General features: G+C 51.5%; 5 protein-coding genes across 5 annotated transcripts; 1 reads left to right on the top strand and 4 right to left on the bottom strand.

Annotated features, from left to right (window-relative positions):
* Window positions 1-226: 226 nt before the first annotated feature.
* Window positions 227-3,665, bottom strand: BJY04DRAFT_192214 (condensin subunit BRN1). Its single transcript, XM_073711748.1, has 3 exons — window positions 3,107-3,665; window positions 2,471-3,047; window positions 227-2,411 (listed from the first exon to the last, which is right to left on the bottom strand). The coding sequence occupies exons 1-3, from the start codon at window positions 3,172-3,174 to the stop codon at window positions 429-431; spliced, it is 2,628 nt and encodes an 875-aa protein (XP_073569829.1). The 5' UTR covers window positions 3,175-3,665; the 3' UTR covers window positions 227-428.
* Window positions 3,666-3,670: 5 nt separating this feature from the next.
* Window positions 3,671-7,101, top strand: BJY04DRAFT_84777 (sodium/calcium exchanger protein). Its single transcript, XM_073721173.1, has 2 exons — window positions 3,671-3,991; window positions 4,057-7,101. The coding sequence occupies exons 1-2, from the start codon at window positions 3,791-3,793 to the stop codon at window positions 6,847-6,849; spliced, it is 2,994 nt and encodes a 997-aa protein (XP_073569828.1). The 5' UTR covers window positions 3,671-3,790; the 3' UTR covers window positions 6,850-7,101.
* pan1 (actin cytoskeleton-regulatory complex protein PAN1) lies at window positions 7,101-12,207 on the bottom strand. Its single transcript, XM_073721175.1, has 5 exons — window positions 11,487-12,207; window positions 11,355-11,418; window positions 9,276-11,303; window positions 8,653-9,207; window positions 7,101-8,589 (listed from the first exon to the last, which is right to left on the bottom strand). Exons 1-5 carry the CDS (start codon window positions 12,079-12,081, stop codon window positions 7,353-7,355), a joined length of 4,479 nt encoding a protein of 1,492 aa, XP_073569827.1. The 5' UTR covers window positions 12,082-12,207; the 3' UTR covers window positions 7,101-7,352.
* Window positions 12,208-12,376: 169 nt separating this feature from the next.
* On the bottom strand, window positions 12,377-14,228 carry BJY04DRAFT_192206 (DNA-directed RNA polymerase II core subunit RPB11). Its single transcript, XM_073711747.1, has 4 exons — window positions 13,748-14,228; window positions 13,091-13,149; window positions 12,925-13,034; window positions 12,377-12,824 (listed from the first exon to the last, which is right to left on the bottom strand). The coding sequence occupies exons 1-4, from the start codon at window positions 13,762-13,764 to the stop codon at window positions 12,621-12,623; spliced, it is 390 nt and encodes a 129-aa protein (XP_073569826.1). The 5' UTR covers window positions 13,765-14,228; the 3' UTR covers window positions 12,377-12,620.
* A 1,134-nt stretch (window positions 14,229-15,362) lies between these two features.
* BJY04DRAFT_84747 (uncharacterized protein) lies at window positions 15,363-18,931 on the bottom strand. The gene is made up of 3 exons (XM_073721172.1): window positions 18,254-18,931; window positions 17,803-18,196; window positions 15,363-17,744 (listed from the first exon to the last, which is right to left on the bottom strand). Exons 1-3 carry the CDS (start codon window positions 18,490-18,492, stop codon window positions 15,501-15,503), a joined length of 2,877 nt encoding a protein of 958 aa, XP_073569825.1. The 5' UTR covers window positions 18,493-18,931; the 3' UTR covers window positions 15,363-15,500.
* Between the last annotated feature and the right edge of the window lie 1,763 nt (window positions 18,932-20,694).

Below are 20,694 nucleotides of genomic sequence, written 5' to 3'. Positions count from 1 at the left end.
CAAATTAGGCATGATATCAATTCCTCCACCACTTGCAGGGACTGGCTGACTCTCCTCTACTTCGTAGCTTGACGTTTGGCCCTTATAATATTCCTTGCTCAGCATTGTCATGCTTCAATCGACGAGCACGCGTATTTAGCACCACGAAAGTCAATCCAATAATGGTAAATTCAGCAATTACCACGATGAGGATTTATAAGGAACTTGAAGAAGATGAACGAGTGTCATGACTGCATAATGAAAAGCTGTATGCTAAACCTGTATCAACCACAACTCCTGCAAGTTCAACTTATGTACAATCCTTGGCCCGAACCGAGATCACCAATATAGCCTCTTGTATTAACTCCTTGACCAACCAAAACAGGGATATCGCAGATTCACTGTAAATTTCTCATCTCAAACGAGGATTGGCAAATTTTTACCTGACCTCATGCGGCCGCTTCATCAAGGATAGCGTTTTCATCCTTCTTGACAAAAATCTCCTCCAACCTGCCTGACCCGAGACCGGTCAGTTCATCATCGTTTTGCAGGACGAGACCTTGTTCGTTGGCAAGGTGGAGCAGGCAGATGAAGCCGTATGAGGTACTGATGTCACGCAGTGTCTCTGGAGCATAAACAGACTTGAGCGAGTTCATGATGTCTGTAAATCGAAGCTGCCCATTGCTCTTGACATCTTCAAGATCCGAAGATAGCCTCGGGCGCTTGTGCATCGGTGTCGGCGTTGGTGGGCCATCGTCATCAGATTCTTGATGTTCCTCGGGTGGATCAATTGTGACGCTGGGTTGAGGGTCGGATTCCATCGCGGATATTAACCGCTCGCCCATGCCCTTCCACATTTCCAGCTTCAGTCGGCGGACGTCAACCTTCTTGGCGACACGAGCATATGCCACGTAATCAGGTCGTGCTCTTCGGCCGCCTTGCGTGACCAATTGCGAACCGAACCCTCCAACGCCGCTCTGAAGCTGCGAGCCACCAGGAGTTGCACCGACCATGTTTAGTAATGCAGTAAGCCCTGTAGCACCGCCTTGGTCTCCTGCAGATGCACCTGGGGCTCCATTAGGCGGAGGAGACAGCATCTCCCTGGCATCAGCAAAGGGAAGGTTGTCATCATCATCATCGCCCAAGCCACCCGGGAACGCAAGGCCGTCGTCGTCTGCGAAGAAATTGGCATCATACGCCCCAGGCGCTGCTTCGTTGCCAGCGTTATCCTCGGTCTTGTGGTTTGCCCAAAACGCCTCGTCCATCTCTCCATTCCCAGAGGTTTGTTCCTGGCGTCGCTGGTTGAAGCTTCGAGGTCCGGTTAATTTCCTTGAGCCCATTCGTGCCTTCGGCTTGAGGAAAAGGCGAAGCAGCTGCCGGGAATTGAAATGTTTATCATCTGGGAGCAAATTGCGGCCCTTGGTCTTCCACTGGGTCTTTGGGAGTGAGATGGTCGAATTCGAGCTTGCTGGAGTGTAGATCAGTTCGGCCACAGCTGGGTCCAGAGGTGCACCAAAGTCAATCTCAAACGGCTCCTTTTCTTTTCGCTGCTTGGGTGCTGAATTCGCAGAAGTGCTAGCAGTCGTTTCTTTGATGCGACGAATTTTCCAGTGTTCGGGACCAGCCCAGTTCTTCTGCAATGCGTTATCAAAATAGCTGAGGATGTTCTGATGATCACGATTGCCTGATTGGTGATTAAGTGAGATAGCATAGGCATCGTCATTGTCGAGGTCTTCCCCATCCCGAGCCTCCTCACCTTCCAGGTCAACGCGGTGCACTTTAAGCATTGGCTCCAACGCGGCTTCGCGAGCCCACGCCTCTCCGCCATCGCCAAAGGCAGCGTCATCACTAAGATCAAAGCCAGCCAAACTAGCGTCGTCGTCAAATCCAACAGCATTATCATCATCTAGCATGATACCAGAGGCTTCATTCGAGGAGTGCCCTTCCTCATTGCCTTTATCATGTCGCCAGTCTTCGGGGGCTTTCAACAGAGGTATATCCAGTGATCCGCTGGGATCGCCTAGATCAAAATTCTTTAACGAGGGGCAAATGTCCTGCCCGTCGATGCGCTCGAGATCTGGGAAAAACTTGCTAGCGAGCGGAGCGATGTCTATCTCAACACCTGCATCGAATGAGTCGTCACGTGGTTGTTCTGACTGTGGCTGTGGTGTAGACTCGGAATGCTCGGGAGCTTCTGACTGGGCTCTGGTGTTTTCTGAATCCCTGGAAGCTTCTGCGGCGTCATCGCTACTGTCGAATACAATACGGCCATGTCCATCAATTGATAAATGGTTCAGGAGAAGGCCTTTAGCGCCACCTTCATCAAAATCTGCCGATGCCTTCTTGAACAGCGGATCAACTGAGAATTCGAGCTCAAACTTTTTCAGCTGCAGTGAAGCGAACGAAGGAGCGAGTGTGGCTTCATGTGAGCGCTGGATGCGTGAAAAGAGTGTAAGCATTACTGGCTCCAAGGAACGGTTCAGGGACGTACCTTTCTTCGAGATCGCCTACTGCCTCCTTCCTCCTCATCTTCCTCGTCCTCTTCCGCACCCTCGCCTTCGGCCTGGCTCTCGCGAGATTTCTTGTCCCTACTGTCGGCCAGACCACTCAGGAGTTTTCCTGTTTCTGAGGCCACACTATCGACTCTGCTTGTGTAAATTTTCACGCAGCCATCCAGTGTGCAACTGGCCTTTTGAAAGTTCACACTATCTCCTTCTTTCAAGAGTGACATGTCATGGAAGTAATCGATCAGGGCAAAGTTCCAGGAATTTGCGGCATTAATTTTGTTGTCGGTCGCCATCTTCATCCACTCTTCAAAGTTGGCGAGTATTGGCACGCGCTTCATTGGAGTGACTCCACGGCGACCATGAACATCACTATCCCGATTGCGATGGCCGGAGCCTTGTGGTGTGGAGGGGCTCATGCTTGATCGATCATAAGTGGTATATCGGCGAGGCGGCATAGGTGTCTTGACAGCGGCCTTGATCTGGTCCATCTGGCGGTCATGTCGAGCCTGCCGGGCTTCCATACGGGCCGCTTTTTCTCCAATGTCATCGTTCAGAGGAATCCTAAACAAAGTTATCAGCGCCGCTTGCGTTCAATATGAATCGAAAATCAGAGAGCATACTTTAGAGGAGAGTTTTTCTGGGGAGTTGCAGCGCCATTAGAGCGGCGGCTTTTTGAGACGCGGGGCATGGTCGATAGTCGCAACAGTAACGGATAGGCAGGCCAAAGTGGTTGAGGGCAGTCCTCGAAAGCCGATTACCGTCGAGAGTCAAAAAGCAGAGAAGAGCAGGATGAAAGGTCGGCCACTGATCAGCGATAAGTTCCGAGTCAAAGCATGGTCCGGTAGGATATGGTTTGCTGACGAGTGGTGGTCGTGACGGGATTCCCCAGTTGGAGTTGGAAGAGACCATCAACAAACAAGAGACTATGGTTCGGCCGTGCCACAGCAACCTCAGGCCCCCGAGTCACGTGGCTTACAGACGTGCCACACTGTGGCTCTAATATAGTACCATACCGGATATTACCGTATATTACCGCACCGTACGTGTGCACAGCCACCCCAGCCACCCCAGCCTCGACTGCCGCAACATCTGACATCACACCACATCGGCGCAAGACAACTTCCAAGTCTCCAGTCCTCTTGTGTTTTGGGCTTTCTTCGTTGCCTGTTTGGATTTAGCTAACTATATCTTACTTAGTCGTTATTCTTCCTCTGTCTTATCTCTAATTATCCGTTCTTGGCTTAATTCTCTCCTCTCCTACAACTACACCTGATGCCCACGATGACCCGGTCACCTCGTCTATCATGCTCAAAGAAGTGACACCCCTGTTCGCTCAAGCTCCGGTCCGTCGGAAGCGTCAGTACTCGGTCAGGCCCTTCTACTGGTCTTTCCTGATCTTCACTGTCCTTGCGACCCTGAGCTGGGGGTTGAAAGGATGGAGAGGATCGCCAACAATCTCCAACCCCGCTGTGCACTTATTTGCGAGACGGGAAAATGAACTAGAGGTATTTTCCTCACGCACCTGGATCTTGCTGAGAAAATGTGCTAATAATCTTTATTTGCTTCTTAGTGCCGGCTGGTCCGCAATGCAAAAGATAAATGCGCCTTCGTCCGAGAGAATTGCATCGATGATGAGGACGGTTTCTTCTCGTACCTTCAGCTCTACTACTGTACCCTTGCGCATGCGAAGCCATTGGCGTTTGTTATCATTGTTTCTTGGTTATCGTTGCTCTTCAGTACCATTGGCATCGCCGCAAGTGATTTCTTATGCATCGATCTCAGCACACTGGCCAGCTTCCTCGGCTTGAGCGAAAGTCTGACGGGAGTCACCTTCCTCGCCTTCGGAAATGGAAGCCCCGATGTATTCTCGACCTTTGCAGCTATGAGGTCCAACAGTGGCAGCTTAGCTATTGGAGAACTGATTGGGGCTGCGGGATTCATAACATCTGTGGTTGCTGGCTCAATGGCACTCGTGCGCCCGTTCAAGGTTGCCCGTAGGAGCTTTGTTCGTGATGTTGGATACTTTGTGATTGCGATAAGTTTTAGCATGATTCTTTTGGCAGACGGCCACCTTCATGTTTGGGAGTCCGCTGCTATGGTTGCGTTATACTGTTTCTACGTCTTGCTTGTTGTGACGTGGCACTGGTGCATCGTTCGGCGTCGACGAGTGCATGAGAGGAATATGGCGGCGCGATCCCATTTCCATATCCCGTCTAACCAAGAACTAGATATTGAAGATGTGGAAGAGGAGGATCCAGGGGTGGCTTCAGAGTCAACCAGTCTTCTCAGAGGGGCGACTGATGAAGACTTTAATGCACTGGAAAGCGCCGAAGCCCCGGCTTGGAAGGACGCAGAGGAAGATGACGAAACCCGGAATCGACAACTTGCGGAAATTCGAGACAACATGCGGATAGTCCGGCCCTCAGCGCATAGGCGCAATACATTCAATCCTATCAGACCAAGTCTAGTCGGTGCACTGGAGTTTCAATCCGTTCTTTCTTCTCTGCAGCGCTCGAGAAGTCATAACAGGAACCATTCTATCAGCCTCGAGAGATACTCGGACGTCCCAGGTAGTGCACAGGACCATCGTTCACAGGCGGATAATATCTCGATAGCATCCCATCCTCAGAGCGGCCGCTCTCGTGCCAACAACTTTCTATCCCCTGATCACGAAACTAATCGAGCAAGGGCGGTATCTGCCAATGATGCGGTGGGGCTGCAGTTGGACACGAATCTCTTTCCCGCTGATGGTGCAAATCGACCTTTATTAACCGTGAGCAGGCCATCTGCTGATGGCGGATCAAGCACGGCGCCTTCACATACTTTCGAGCCCCAGTATGGCACGGGACTAACATCATCACCCCTATCCAGCACATATACGTCTCGCAGTCCAAGCCCATCTCCAAGGCCAGGTTCTAGCCTTCACAATTCTGCGCTACTTGCACCTCCAGATACATTTCATTCTCCTAACTACTCCAACACAGCCCCTGATTCGCACTCCCCGCTTCAAGTTCAAGTATCACCAAGAGGGACCAAGTACTCCGCTACGGAGCCGCAGGATAACAACCAGTCCAATCCATCCAGCCCCTTCCCACCATTCCACGATAGCACGAGATCGCCATCACCCAGTTCGCCGAGCTTTCGCCTTCCCGCGCCTTTCAGCCCAACGGAACCACTGGAACTTCACGAAAGGATGTTTGATAGGAGTAGTCGGCGCATGACCCCACAGGGATGCTGGCCGCAGTCGCGCTCCATCCTGCAGCTAGCTCTCTCCGCTCTCTTCCCGACGCTAGATGAATGGACGGCTAAATCCATCTGGGAAAAGTTTCTTGGAGTCATCGCAGCTCCTAGTGTTTTCCTCCTCACGATTACACTACCTGTAGTTGATCCTGCGCAACCGGAGACTACATCCGCTTCTGTGCCTGTCATTGTGACTTCTGCAGCTGACTCATCCTCCGCAAGCCCTATCGTACGCCTGCCGGAGGATAGCCCTCTCCTCCACCCTAGTGACGCTGTTCCTGGTGTAGAACGGACAGTACCGGGTCAAGGCAGCAAGTCGCTATCAGAGCGAGGGAGGCAGCGTTACGACTCCGAGCTTCCTGCTGTAGATCCTGCCGACTCATCTGCCCCCACTACCCGGGAATGGTCGCTGTGGCTCGTCTACATCCAACTGTTTACCGGGCCCCAGTTTGTCTCATTGATCGCCTGGTCAACCATAGATCCGGACCTAACTGCACGCACCTTCTTACTTCTCTCGCTCTGCGCTCTTGTCTTCTCACTCATATGCCTTGGTACTCTCTTCATCAGCATACGCGGAACCCGCGACTCTTTACGCCAACCCCCTACCTCATGGCGCCCCGTCCTCGCCTTTCTAGGCTTCATCGTCGCCATCTTCTGGATTGCAACGATAGCTACCGAAGTCGTCAATCTTCTCAAAACCATCGGCGTCATTCTCAACATATCCGACTCCCTCCTCGGTCTCACTGTCTTTGCCGTTGGAAATTCACTCGGGGATCTCGTCGCCAATATTACCGTCGCCCGCCTCGGTTACCCAGTCATGGCGCTAAGCGCCTGCTTCGGCGGTCCCATGCTCAACATTCTTCTTGGAATTGGCCTCGGAGGGCTATACATGACTCTACACGCCCAAAGACCCCAGACCAGCACAACAGCCAACATCACCTACGACATCGCTATCTCCAAAGTTCTCGTCATAAGTGGCGCTACGCTATTGTTAACTCTCGTCGGACTGTTGATCGTCGTTCCTCTGAATAACTGGCGCATGGACCGGAAGATCGGCTTTGGACTGATAATCCTCTGGTGCGTGAGTACACTGGGCAACGTGATTGCCGAGATCGTTTTATGAGTTTCATACTTGTCCACTTGGCTTTATCTCTGCGTCTTCCTTCTTCCTTCTCGCTTTTCTATTGTGCTAATATTGATTTGGTTGGGATACCTCTTTCCGTTTTCGCTCTACATCGCTGCCTTCGTGTCCATTAGAGCTGGCTTTGGGTTTTGGAATCTGGGCGGTCGCCCGCCTTTCGCTTCCCGTACATATTTGACATAGTTTCGTGGTTTTGATAAACGAATATCGTTAAAAAGATTTCATCATGTTGCTTCCTATGGTGGGTAATCTGCTTAGACTAGAGGCCCCAATGTTCATTGCCACTATGTATATACACGTGATATGAAGACATGATATAGGTACTCAGAAGGCAATGTAAATATAAACGATAGCTAACATAGACTGACAAACTATACATGTGATTCGCAAATTGCCATGGCCGGGAGGTCAAGTAGAGACGACCCATCTTGGGGGCAGATAATTGATTAAAGAGTAAATGTGACGAAGCCTGCTGTCAAAAGGTATCATAGCACACGGCCGGCAGTGGAGCTAATGCTTCGATCATTGGTTTGGACCTTTCTGAGGCCCTTCCCCGCCTGGATAGAAGCCAGCAACGCGCCCCTATCTCCAGCACCAGCTGGAGCAGCGGGAGGTGCTGCGGTGGGAGGCGGCGGAGGTCCAGGCGGCGGCGGAGGTCCTGGAGGTGGTGGGGGGAGTCCCGGGGGCGCCATAGGCGGGGGTGGAGGTGGCGGTGCACCATTTAGTGATTCAGAGCTGGGTGATTGGGGAGGTGCTCCGCCAGGTGGAGGAGGTGGAGGAGGGGGAGGGGGCGGCGGAGGATGTACTCCGCCAACAGCGGGAGATAGCTCAGCCTCTGCTGGAATGGGTGGAACTGGCGGAACATCTGGGGTGTCTTGCACAGGCGTAGACTCCGAGGGAGATTGGTTGTCCATAGCGCTCAGGGGCCGAGGAGGGGCCATTGTACCGAAAAGAATGCTTGCAAGCTGTTTAGCGCCTACACCGCCTGCACGCTCATCGTCTTCATCGTCTGACGACTCGAAATCAGATCCTGCTGCCGACCAGTCATCATCGGCCTCGGGGCGAGCGCGTGTTCTTGATGCAAGTGGTGCTGAGCCTGTGAACGCGGGTCGAAGGGGTTCCTGTTGCTGTGGCTGCTGAGCAAGACGGTGGAATGGGTTGGTAGATTGGCCCTCGGCTTTGGGAGTAGTGACAGGTTGAGGAGCTTCCGGTGGAGCTTCAGGTGGGTAGTCCGTAGGCTGAGTTAGGTTCTTCCTGAAATAAGGGTTTCTGGATTCTGTCTCTGGACTCAGACTAGCCGGCGCCGCTCGACTGCTATCTGGGGAGGTAGAGACTGAAGGAACCTCGGGTTCGGGTGCAGGAGGCGACACAACAGTTGGAACTGCAGTGGGGTGCGCAGGTAGGAACTGGCTGTGAGTTGGGGTGCTATCCTGAGGGGTTGTAATAACCACGGGACCTTCTTCATCAGAAGAGCTCTCGTCTAATCCCTCGAGTTCAAGCTGAAGCTGTCTTTCTCTCTCCTTCGCAGCTTCAAGATCCGCTCGTTGACGTGTGAGTCTGGCTTCTTGCTCTTGCGCAGCCCTCTTGGCTTCCTCTCTTCGGCGTTTCTCCTCTTGCTTCTTGATCTTTCCTTGCCTCACCTGCTCTTCCAGCGCACGAAGCCGTGCTTCTTGTTCCTGCTTCTCCTTCTCAAATTCATCCTCATGTTGAGCGGTTTCCGATCTAGAATGGAAAGAACAGTAAGTCGATTGATCAAAAACGCACTGAGTGCTCAGCGGTACATACTCAAGACGTTTGGTCTCCTCTTCCTGCGCTTGCTGCTCTTGCCTCAAAGCATGTTCATGGGCTGCCTGCTCGGCTTTAGACGCCTCTTCGGCCGCCTTCTTAGCATCAACCTGGCTGGTACTATCAGCATGGCCCTTACGTGAAGGTCGTGGAGGCGGTGGCGCGGGCTTCTTTCCAGTGGCCTTCGCTGCATGGGTGGGTTGGGGCCGCTGCTCCTCGGCGATGCGACGTTGCCTCTCTTGCTCACGCTTAGCATCTTCCTCTTCCGCCTTCTTCAAACGCTCCTCGCGTTCCTTTTTTTCACGTTCTTGACGTTGGAGAAGTGTTTCAGTAGTATCGCTTGAAGGTTTTAACCCGGCAGCTTGCATCCGTTCCGCAATCCTTCTTTGAGCACGCTCTTTAGCAGCAGCAACACGGTCTTGATGCGTATTACCGGGGAGAGCTCCAGTCGAGCCGAAAGACGGCGGTGAGGATTGACGAGCAGTCATTGAGCTAACTGTAGGTGAGTCTCGTCTAGACCGCTCTTCCAGAGGGGAGGATGTTCTTCGTGAGTCCCTTGCAGAGAGGTTAGTTGATTGAAAAGAGGGAACCAAAGTGGAGCTGGAAGATCGACTCAAACTTACTCTTCCTTGCGAATATATGCGGTGCGACTACCGCGGTTCAAGTCGTAAATGAAGTCTCGAATGAAATCTTCAACGCCTAGAGCGTCTTCCCATCGACGCCGTTCATGTTCACGTGACGAGCTCTCGCTCCCTTCCTTCAGGCTATCTTCTAGACTTCTAGCGAACTCCTTCACGCTGTCCTCCACGTCACGTGTCATGGAGTCGTTCTTGTCCCTCTCCGCTTTGACCTTGGCATTTTCAGATTCCAAGCGGCGAGTTGCAGCTCCCTCATCATCCTGTGAGGCAGGAGCTGGTCTTCCAGCAAGTTCCGCGGCGCGAGCTTGCATCCTAGCACGAGCACGTGCCTTGGTTCGATCAGCCTCCGTAACAGAACCACCAGGTCCAGTGCCAACGATATTCAATGCACTACCTGGGTTGGCTTTAGCGTCCTGCAAGCGGAACAGTTCAAGTCTGGCCTCAGCAATTTCACGCTCTACGCGTCTCACATCCGAGGCAATTTGTGGGACCTGGTCTTCGTAAGCCTGCAGCTGACGACGGAGAGTCCTCCGCTCTGCCCCTGTATCGAGGTTGCGAAGGGATGCATGAGGGTGGGTATCGATGTCGTCCTGGACACGACGAACCCTATCCATAAGGCTTTCTGCTTCACGACGATCTCGTCTGTCCAAAGCATCTTCTTCCTCCGCACGATTCTCATCTTCGAAATCGACTGCATCCAACATGATTTGAGTTTCACGGATCTTCTTTTTCAGCTGATCAACCGACAGCTCGTCCTCGGAAGTCTGCGAGGCAGCAGGCGAAGGAGTGCGTCCATTGTTACCCACACGACGACGAGCACTAGAACGATAGCCAGCGGCTGCCTCGTCATTGTTCTTGAATAATGTCGCGTCTTTACGGCCAACCCCAGGAGACACTGCACCGCCTCGGAAAGAATGGTCCTTCAGATAGCTCACTCCAGTTTTTTGAGGCTGCAAGAATGCACCGGAAGCTTTGCGGTGCTCCGCATCCTGGGACAGCAGAGACTTGATAGTGCCGATCGAATCATTCAAATTCCTCGTAGAAGGGGGAATAAGCTCCGGGGGCAGACGGCTAGGAACGGGATAACCATTGAGCTTTCTGTAAATCAAGTGCATAGCCACGGCGAATTCATCCATGTTGAGTCTACCACGGTTGTTAGGATCTGCAAGTGTCCAAACAGCTTCCAGATCTTTCCTATCCAAGCCACTTTGGCCCATAATCTCGATGGCAGTATCTCCACCGATGAACCCTTTGCGAAGGCCATCCCAAGCCCGGAAAAGCTCATCGTATATTCTCTTTTCCTCCTTTGTGATAGCCCAAGGAATGTTTGCATTCCCGGACAGTCCGATTGCTGAAAACCCACCTTCACGGCCTGGCTGAGGCATCAGCTGCTGTTTCAAAGCGTCAATATTGGGCAAGCCTGATGCGGGAGCATTGACAAAGCCCCATTGCCCAGGGATGCCAGTGGGTTGCGCCACTAGTCCGCCAGTTTGCGATGGACTAAGATTAGATCTGAATCCGGTGGGCATGGGAGGCATTTGAGGACGAGGGCCACTGTAGCCTGTCGCTTGTGGGTTGCTCAGAAGTCCCATTTGGGGAGGTTGGAGGCCCTGGTGGGGCGCTTGGCCAAGGAACCCTGTCACCTGCGAAGCCAGACCTTGCGACGGGAAGCCAGCAGATTGTGGGAGCCCGGTGGGTTGTGCCGTAAGCTGGGAGAGGAGTTGTGAGTTGTTAGGCTGCTGTGGCCGTGGCTGCTGGGGCGCAGGTGGAGCTGATTGATTTTCAAGTAACGGTGCATCGAAAGCAGGAACATTGGTTCTTGTGGCAGACTGAGGCTGCGTGTCGGGCACCTGGAACGAGATTATATCCACCATGCTCGAGACTTCGTTCTTGATCGTCTCCGGGAGCGAGCTGGGAATATCCTTCCCAGTGATTCTCAGGTTACAAAGGTACATGGCCAAAGCAAACTCGGGAAAGAGTAGCTGTCCGGATTTAGTGGTATCTGACAACACCCTACGAAGTGTAAGCCACGCCAAGTCATGAAAAGGGCGCAGTCGCACTCACCAGATCCTGGACAAGTCACTTCCAGACAATTTTGATCGAAGAAGAAGCTCCTTTGCCTTATCCCCTATGTCCATATACGTCAGCCAAGTTCCAAAAAAAAAACTTATATATCAGAGCGCATAGTCAACTAACCGGTCATTGCCTGACTATCCCCAACAGCAGACTTGAAGAGCTGCTCAAACTTCGCTTGATCCTGCGCTGTAATGAAGGATAGTCGAATACTCGGGATCCGCCCAGCAACCGGCTTGGGTGGCGGCGTGGGTGCGGCTCCCGAGCTATCCTGGAACGAATTCGCTATCTCGGAAGAGGTCTGGACTCCGGTGCGGAGTGGAAGGCTCGTGTTTGCGGAAACTTGTATCTGTGGGGTTTGGCTTGGGGATTGGAAACCGCCATACGGCGATTGCTGTGACGCCAATGGAAACCCGGTCGGTTGGGGCAATTGTGGTTGCTGCGGCGCTTGCTGTGCTGACGCAACGGGAAAGCTGGTAAACTGGGCTTGAAGCTGTCCTGCTGGGAATCCTGTTGCCTGCGGTTGCAACTGGGAACCAACAAGGCCTCCGAATTGCGATCCATAGCCTGTGGGCTGAGGGGCGAACCCGGGTTGCTGAGGTTGAGACTGTTGCTGGGCTGGAAACTGCGAGAAGGGGGTTGTTTGCTGCGAGTAAGGTTGCTGTCCGGGGCGGCCGTTGTTGGCGCCGCCCATGAACGAATTCGACGAGGAGTACATTAGAACAAATGCGACTGCATCAGGAAAACAAGATAGTAAGCGAGGCGAGCAGGAGCCAGAAATAAGAAAGGACGACAAATAGAAGAGAGCGGATGGGGGGTGGGAGAGGGGAAGGTGAAGGAAGACTGGCTCAGGAGCTTCTGGTGAGTGGAATCAATCCATCAGGGACACGACACAGCGGGCGGATACCTACTAACTATTTTGGGCCGATCGGGTTGCTGACTCAGCAGGTAGCCTAAGGTATGTAGGTGGGTAGGTAGGTACCCTATTGAGTGATTCTTGATTATTGATGATCATTCATGTCATTTCATTGCATCCATTCTTCCATTCCATACTAATCGATACATCATACTGAAGGAAAATTCGCCATCTAGCTCCACTGACCATAATATGGGAGACGACGAAAAGAAGCGAAGGGTATTTGGACAAACGAGTATGGCAGAGGACACGCAAAACCAGCTGCGCGCCAATGGACCGAGGGAAACCACCTGTCCACCAGACAGTATGTCCTGATAGGGCTTGTCATAATCCAGCGTTGATCAGATTCCATCCACGCCGCCATTGTGTTGCTGCTGGTTCGCACCAACCATCTTACGCAACTCATACTCCTTGGTGAATTCGCGAGACAGAATGCCCAGATCACGTACGAGCTCGTGGCATGCAGCAATGACAGCATCCTTCGGAGTAATCGTGCCGTCCGTCTGAACGCGGAGTATGAACTTGGGAACAAGTGGGTGGGGGACCTACTCGTTCTTATTAGACACCATGGCCAGACATCACATCGAGACAGTAGACTCGGAAGTCTAACACATATCATAATAGAGGTTTGGTAGAATTCCTTACCTTGTATGCGGCGAACAGGACATGGGAGCTCTGCAGAAGACGAGATCGAACCATGTTTCCAAGAGTGTGATCTTCCTTGTTGAAGGTGAAAATGGCTGACGAGGGAATGCCTACAAAATTGGGTTAGTAGCGTTCAAGTCTAGTAATCTATACTTCAGAAACGTACGGGTATCAACTTCCATCTCAACCTTGTTCTCGCCGCTCGCAAGGACGAAAGACTCATATCTGGATGCCAACACAGATTAGCAAGATGCGACAGCAATCCAAGAATAGAGATCTTCTCTGATCCGAAGACATCAATCATAACATCATTATGTGCTAGAGATGAAAATCAGACCTAGGCTGCTGATCATGAGAAACATTGACAGATGACACACAGCCCCCGCGGGTGCTGTTCATGTTCATCAAGCGAGCATAAACAACCTCGGGGGCAAAAAAAGAGTGGTTTTTATGTTCTTTCGGAGAGGACATGGTGGTGGTCTGGATGTACCAGTGGAGAGGACAGCAGCTGGACTGCAGAACAAGGCAATGCCGGGGAAGACGTGAATGGTGAGATGGAGAGACAGAGCACACAGGAAGATGAAGTAAAGCAAGTCACAAACACCCAAGCTGGCTCGGCGCTGGTGACCAGATTGCGACTGAGGCACTGAGGGACCTCATGTTCACAAACAAGCTCCATTTGGAAGGTGCCATCACAGCTCCAACGCTGAGGACTTAGGCAGGCATATGTTCCAACTCTTTCTCAACCTTCAGAACTCTGACTAGTCAAGAAAAGGATATTGAAGGGGGTTGCAGGAAAGACGCCGAGAAAGTACATCCTTACCTGTCTGGTGCGTTCATCTTGACTTTTGAAACGATTCAAATATCCAAAAAAAAAGAAAAAAAGAAAAGAAAAGAAATGAAATGAAAGAAAGGGCACCAGTCCAGGGGCAACCGAAAATGATCGGTTCTAGGAAAAAGGACCACGAGCGTGAGCGTTGCCTGTTGGTGAGGCTGACTGACACCGTTTCTCAATCAATTTTTCCTCGGCGAGGTAGCGGATTGCCAACCCGATATGAGTGATGTTGGGACACGATAAGAAGTTCCGACGGCTGTCTGTCAGTCCAGGGCTTCTAGAGGCAGGCAGTGGAGTGGAGTGAACTCAAGCCGCAATGAAAAGGATAGAATCAAGAAAGTTGTTCGCGAACAAAAAGAGCGCAGAGAAGCTATAGCCGCTTCTAAGAGATGTATCTTCTAGTGACCTGAAGTCCAGGTAAGCTTAACGATGGCTAAGACGAACAGACACTGTTGAATTGATCTGAACAGTGTCAAGCTATCAAAAGAGAAGCCGGCAGAGGGAAGGAAGAACCATAGTCCCGTGACTTCTGTCACGTGATCGTGGCTGTCTCCTTCTCGAGAGCATGAACTTCATTGACGGTTGACCTGGCTTACAGTTATCCTGTAGATCTACATCATTGCTACTTTCTCCATTGGAATGCAAAACTCATAAGACGGGAAGATAATGACTGTTGAACTGAGCTCTACTGCACATATATGTTGTGGGTTCGGGGAGAAGAAGCATGTATATATTTTACATGTCGCTCTAAAGACCAAGAGCTACCCATCGCCACCTCCAGGAGTGAACGGTTATCATACCTATCTTCTATCCCATAATTATCGACAGACTATCCTATCCTAGGATCAAGACGCCTCTAGTTGCGTCTGCACCAGAGGTGAAAGATGCACTCGCAAAGCGACAGAGCGGGAAAGACCTACATCTTCTTGCGGCAATTGGTATCATTGACGGGCGAGGAATGGCTGCATCTCTAGCGCTAGGGGTTTCAGGTACAGTCATGGGCACTCGATTCCTCGCATCTTCAGAGGCAAATATTGCTCGCGGCTACCAAGAAGAGGTCCTTCGTGCATCTGATGGCGGCGTGAGCACCGTCTGCTTCATGGTGTACGACCGACCGCCTGAGGGGGATCTTGGACTAGCCAGATCTATACGATGGTCGTGGTCTAATCAACCAGAGCTAGGTTGATGCCGCTAAAGGAGGTATGAGTGACGAGCAGAACAGATTACTGTATGAGGAAGAGTTGATGAAGGAAGATCTTGGATGGGGCCCCAATGCTAGAAGACAATCTATGCTGGTACCGGGGTTGGGCTTGTGAGGGAGAACCTCTCCGCTGCTGGTTTTGTAGCGATTTTGATTCAGGAGGCAAAGGATACTTTGCAGAGCTTAAAGATATAATAAGTAGGAGCAGCAGGATGAAAAATTTGGTACTATGTCGAGAGTGAGAAGAGTTGCTCACGTAAAGCATGTTCTTCGTTCTGTTGATCTCTAGGTACAAAAAGCACAGATTCAGAGACAACCCCTTCAAGATGCAATATTAGCTTTTAATAAGCAACATATAAGGTCCAAGTTCTTGAAGTACAAGTCCGGCCTTTTGTATGCATCAGGCTCCAACCTAGGGCCATGAATAATGTCTTTGAGGTAATATAATAAGCAGCAGAGTATGTGTATGCGCGTGCAAAATAGATGATGTCTCAGGATAACGCCGGAAAAAAAAAATATAGAAATATCTACTCGCGCTCGTTAATGTACTGCGTTCAACAAATCTCCAAAGCTCGATGAATCCTTCTTGACCTTCCAGTTGTTTCGTTTCTTCTCTCGTTTCTTCATCATATCCGCCCAGCCCTCGTCCTCATCCTCATCCTCAGGATGGACCTGACTGTGGAGTTTAGAAGGAGCAGTGAGGGTTCTATTGTAGCTGGAAACCGGGCGGACGGTCGTATTCGGCGGGTTTGCGTTGGCTGAAGATGGCGCGAACGTAGATCTTCGATTCTCATCATTCCAGGGTTTTGGCAGCGGAAGGAAGCTGCTCGACTCAGTTTCGGCTGGCAGTGTGGAAACAGGTCTATAGCGAGGCGCTAATCCGACATTGCTGCGCTCCGACGGAGCGATCGAAGCTGCGTAACCAGGTCCGCCTGGAGTGCCCGGTCTGTTACCGCCATTGATGAAAGGTGCAGCTGGGCTATTTAATCTCGTTGAGACGTTGGGGTCAAGCATGCTCATGGTCCTTTGGCTGCCTCCCCCGTAGCCGAGGGGCATGTTTTCAAATGCCCCACCGGCAGTGGGCATGGATGACGGACGAGAGCCCGGGTTCATAGGGAAGGGCATCGGAAGGTTGCTGGGCGCCGCAAGTTGCGATAAGGGAGCCTGCCCGCCCTGCAACTGAATCATTTGCTGCATCCATTGCATCTGCATCTGCATCATGCTGCTCATTTGCTGAGACAGCTGAATTTGAGCTTGTTCGGTCGCAGAAACTGGTGCCTGGAGATTGGCCCCGTTGGGTGAGTTCATATTCAGCATCGTATAGGGCCTGGGGATGCCACCCATGCTTCCTGGTGGGCCAGGGATCACTGTCTGAGCTTCGTACATTGCTTGCGTGTTCGGGCTCCCACGCCTCATAGCCCTTGCCCGCTCCTCAGTAGCAATTACGCCCACCAAGCCTCCGGGGGGCAGAGCAGGAGAAGAGCCCGTGGCAGCAGTCGGCCCACCGTACACTGAACCACCGCCTCCCCCACCTCCAAGAGCTAGGGATTCTCTGTTTGAAGGATTTACTAGACCTGCTCCATAATATGGATCACGAGGAAGGTTTCGGGCGAAAACCGGCAAACTGGTCCGATTTCCCCCAATATCCGACCCCGCGGAACCTAAGTGCGGTGGCTGATACGAGGCGCGTAGGTTCTGCATCGAGTTGGATGACATTAAACGACTTGGTGGACGATTGCGGTTGGGGAACCCATGAGCTGCTAGTATACCAAGCGGGACCTCATCATCATCATCTCCCTCACTGCTCTTGCCGCTCCCGCTCGGATTACCCGGATGCAGGGATAGGTTAGTCAAGTTTGGGGTGCTGCTGCTGGGTCGGTCCTCGGGACGGAGAGACGGGGAAGGTGACTGCTGTCCTGTTACTTTCATCATCTGCTGACGATAAACAGAGAGATGAGCCTCCTGCTTCCGTCTTTGCCTCTCGATTTCACGGTTTTTCTCCGCCTCATCTTCTTCGTCGAAATCACTCTCAGCGGATTCCTCAGTGTCGGAAGTATTGCTGTTTGCTCTTTTCAGCTCCTGTTGCTGTCGATAATGTTCAAATTGCGACGGCGTCATAATCTTATTGTTCGACATGGCTGGCAGGGGTTTACTCTCGTACTCCGCAGCTAGGCGTGCATTGACTGCGATGGAAGCCTCAATGTTGTCCTCGTGGTGATCCGATGTAGGCAAGGATTCCCTCTTTTCGGACACAGCCTTGATGGTATTCTGCACATTGAATAAGGGTGTGTCATCGTCGTCGTCGTCGTCCAGAACTGGGGAAACAGCAGAATAATGAGCGTGGGAAGTTCGTTTGTTCGAATGGACGGATGCAGTAACCAGCTGTGCATCTTCGTCTACAATAGCAGATGTGTCCGGTGAAGTGGAAAACAACACGCTCCTCCGCAAGCCCTTATCAGCTGCCAGCTTCGGTTTCTCGAGAGATCGATGTGAAGTCGTACTGACAGGTATAGCGTTGGCCATGGGTGTCGACTTTCGTCGGCCTCCGTGTGGCGGAGGCGGAGGCGCTGCTGTCGGATTCGTAATGCCATGCTGAAAGCTATGTGTATCGTTCTGTGGTGAGTCGACAACAGCTAAGAGACCTTCCTCTGAGTGCCGGCTACCCCAGGAGTAAGGGGAGGGTTCAACTTCCTTTGAACGATCTGTGCTTATCGGCGAGGGTCGCATTGGTTGTTCCTCCTTCCTAGAAAACAGTCCTGGCTTATTCGATGACGCGTTCGAGTTCTGGCTCTAAGGTTAGTACTTCTCTTGTGATTGAACCAATAGGGGTTCTACGGCCTACCGAGTTCCGATTTGCCTCTTGCGCGTCGTGTTTACCAATACCTTCGAACATGTTCCCGAAATCGTCATCCATCCGACCGAGCTGGAATTCGGATTCTAGGAGTTTAGGTGGTGTTGCAGTGCTCGTCGTACTGTTTGTTGTTGCCCTACTTCGCATTGTGTCGGGAGATGACGGCCGATTGGGAACCTGTGCAGGTGATTTCGAAAACCTTGCACCGAAAGAGAACGTTCGACCGGCGGCACGCAGCGCGCCAGCTAAGGGTGGCGGTGGAATATCGTGAAGATTCCTCGAGTGCGGCGGTTGGGAATCGAAGTGGGTTTGTAGGTCAGTTGAACGGCGTGCTGATGAGCTGTGACGGTTTGTTGCTTGGCCTTCGAGCGTATTACCGCCGGTGCTATTATCATAATTAGCTCGTGGTTGAGAGGTAGTGTACATTAAGCGTTGGCCGTACAGGTTCCTAGTGGCTGGGCCGTCAGACCCAGCGAAGATGTTGTCGTCTTCCGGTGCGGAATAAAACCGGGAGCCTTCCCCTATCTTCTGGGTTATAATATTGCCATCACTGAGAGATTTTCGCCCGGTCGAGGGGCGTTCAAAGACACGAAACGACGTCTGGGGTGGGTTTTCCACCTCCTCAAGAACATTACCGGACGATTTTCGTCGAGCAAAACCTTTGAAGGGCTTGATCGGCATCTGAAGAAAGACGCGGCGGTCACGATAGACAGCTCACTTCAAGGATCGAGGATAAATGGCTGGACAAGCTCCTTGTGATGGCAAAGATGCCAGTGATTTCCCAGCTACGCTAATTCCTTCCCATAGACAAGGTTTCAGGCGAGAAAGGGGATGGTGTTGTGATTTTGGATCTCTCAGATCAGTCAAATTCCGCGGCTGGTGGGGCTTGTGTTTGCAAGATACTGTGGAATGAAACAAGAATCTCGAGCAAAGATACGTCCACGGAGTGTTGAGGCGTCGGCGATTCGATAGATTTAGGAGGCGTCGAGAGAATGCTGTCAAGAAGTAGGTCAGGCGAACGATCTTCATCATGGTACTGAGCGTTGAAGGGAGTGGCTATCCAGGGCAATCACGTACCACCAGATAGTGATCGTCAAGAATTAAGTATTATACTTCGATAATGGGAGGTTCGTATGGCAATTTAGATCAATCCGAGAGACTTGGGCAGGAATGAAACGGCTAGCAACGGTACGATCGATAGGAAGAGGGCGAAGCAGTTTATCCAGAGGGGAAGAAAGAAGAAGGAATTAGAGAAACGTTGCAGGACCTCAGGACCGCCGACACCTGGGAAAGGATATAAACAAGACTAGTGTGCGAAAGCAATAAAAATGAGAGATCAATATTTACTAGCGAAAGATGAGGCAAGATAGGATGAAATTGAGGAAGAGCCGAAGAGGGCGCGAGAGAGAAAAGTGGAAGACCCTTGAATAATGGAGGCCGAACGATGGATGGATGGATTGATTGAAGTTGTCAGTCGGTGGTGGAGCTGCTGCACTAGTCCCAAATATAGAAAACGCGGCCCTGGGGGACCGAAGCAGTGTCGACCACTCTGAATTTGGCTATAGAGATTGTAAACTACGATATCTAAACAAAAAACAGTTACCTCTTCTACACCTGAACAGCGCAAGGGAGAAGAAGGTGGGATGGATGGATGGATGGATGGCGGCCCGGTAGTTGAGTCTTGACACCGTTCTTGAAGTGGAAAGAAGAAAACAGCCTCGATCAGTGGAACCTGAACCTGGCCTTACCAACGGATCCCCCGACCTCCTAACAAAAGATACAAATCCAACAGCCATGGAAGCAACCCTGCGAGAGAAACTGCGACGAGAGAGCTCATCATAATACCTGTCACCATGGATCTCCAAGAAATTAAAAACAGACCTAGCTAGTACTTATCTACATCAGGCACCGGGATCTGAATTCTCCAGTAACCTACTAACCAGTTGCACTTCTTGAAAATTTGACACTCGGAAAATCTTCGTAGCCCAGCTCAGCTCCACTGTGCCCAAACCTCAAGTCTCCAGTTTCGCATCGCCGACTGTTTTGCGTATAGTCGCGATAGTTAGTCATAGCCTCGCTCCTTGGTGCTGCTGAGGAAACTAGCGAAAAACCCATGCTTGGTCGACGGCGTCTCGCCCTGAAAGGATCGCCGAGCAAAGCTAATAAAATAGGTAAATTCGGTGAAAAGGGGCGACCGTCCCCTTGTCCCTTGGCCTCTGCGAACCACAGCAAGCTGCAATCATCACATTCACCCTAGTAGTCAGTCCTGACGCTTCTTCGCCACCTGGCACCATCATCTGGAAATAATAAAATTTGCCGGAAGGTTGAAAACAGGGAGGGTCTCATGGCTCAGACCAGGGGGTTCGGAACTAAATTTGTCTCGACTATAAAAAGGAATCTAAGACATGCTCGTAGCTCAAGGCACTGGAGTTTACATTTAGAGGCTGTCGCCTCTGATCTATCGACACTCTGGATTCTCTCCACGTCATAGAAACCGTCTGAGTTTCTCAAGCGTTCACTCTCACTCGAACACTCCTTGAGTGTTTGCACCTTACCGGCTTAACTATTATTCTACGGAACGCAAAGCTGCTTTGAAGGTGTGACTAGGTGCTAGTTCAAATTGGTGGGCCTGGTATGGCACCATGGCATCTTTTTGGCACACAGTCATTATTCTTGCACTCCTCCAAGCCTGAATCATTGCCGACTAAGCTGACTCCGATCTGCCTCGGTGCCCATGTGAGAACTACCGCCTACCATTGGCTGGCTGTTCCCTACTCCAATGCCATCTTCGCTTAACCAAATAAAATAACGAAGGTTTTTGTATTCTGGAACCTGGAGTCCCGAGCTGAAGGTCGATTAAAGAGGCTCCTACTGTAGATCTTC

This window comes from Aspergillus karnatakaensis, assembly GCF_047715665.1.
Source record: "Aspergillus karnatakaensis strain CBS 102800 unplaced genomic scaffold BJY04scaffold_33, whole genome shotgun sequence".
Classification (NCBI taxonomy): domain Eukaryota; kingdom Fungi; phylum Ascomycota; class Eurotiomycetes; order Eurotiales; family Aspergillaceae; genus Aspergillus; species Aspergillus karnatakaensis.
This window is presented reverse-complemented; position numbering and strand designations above follow the sequence as displayed.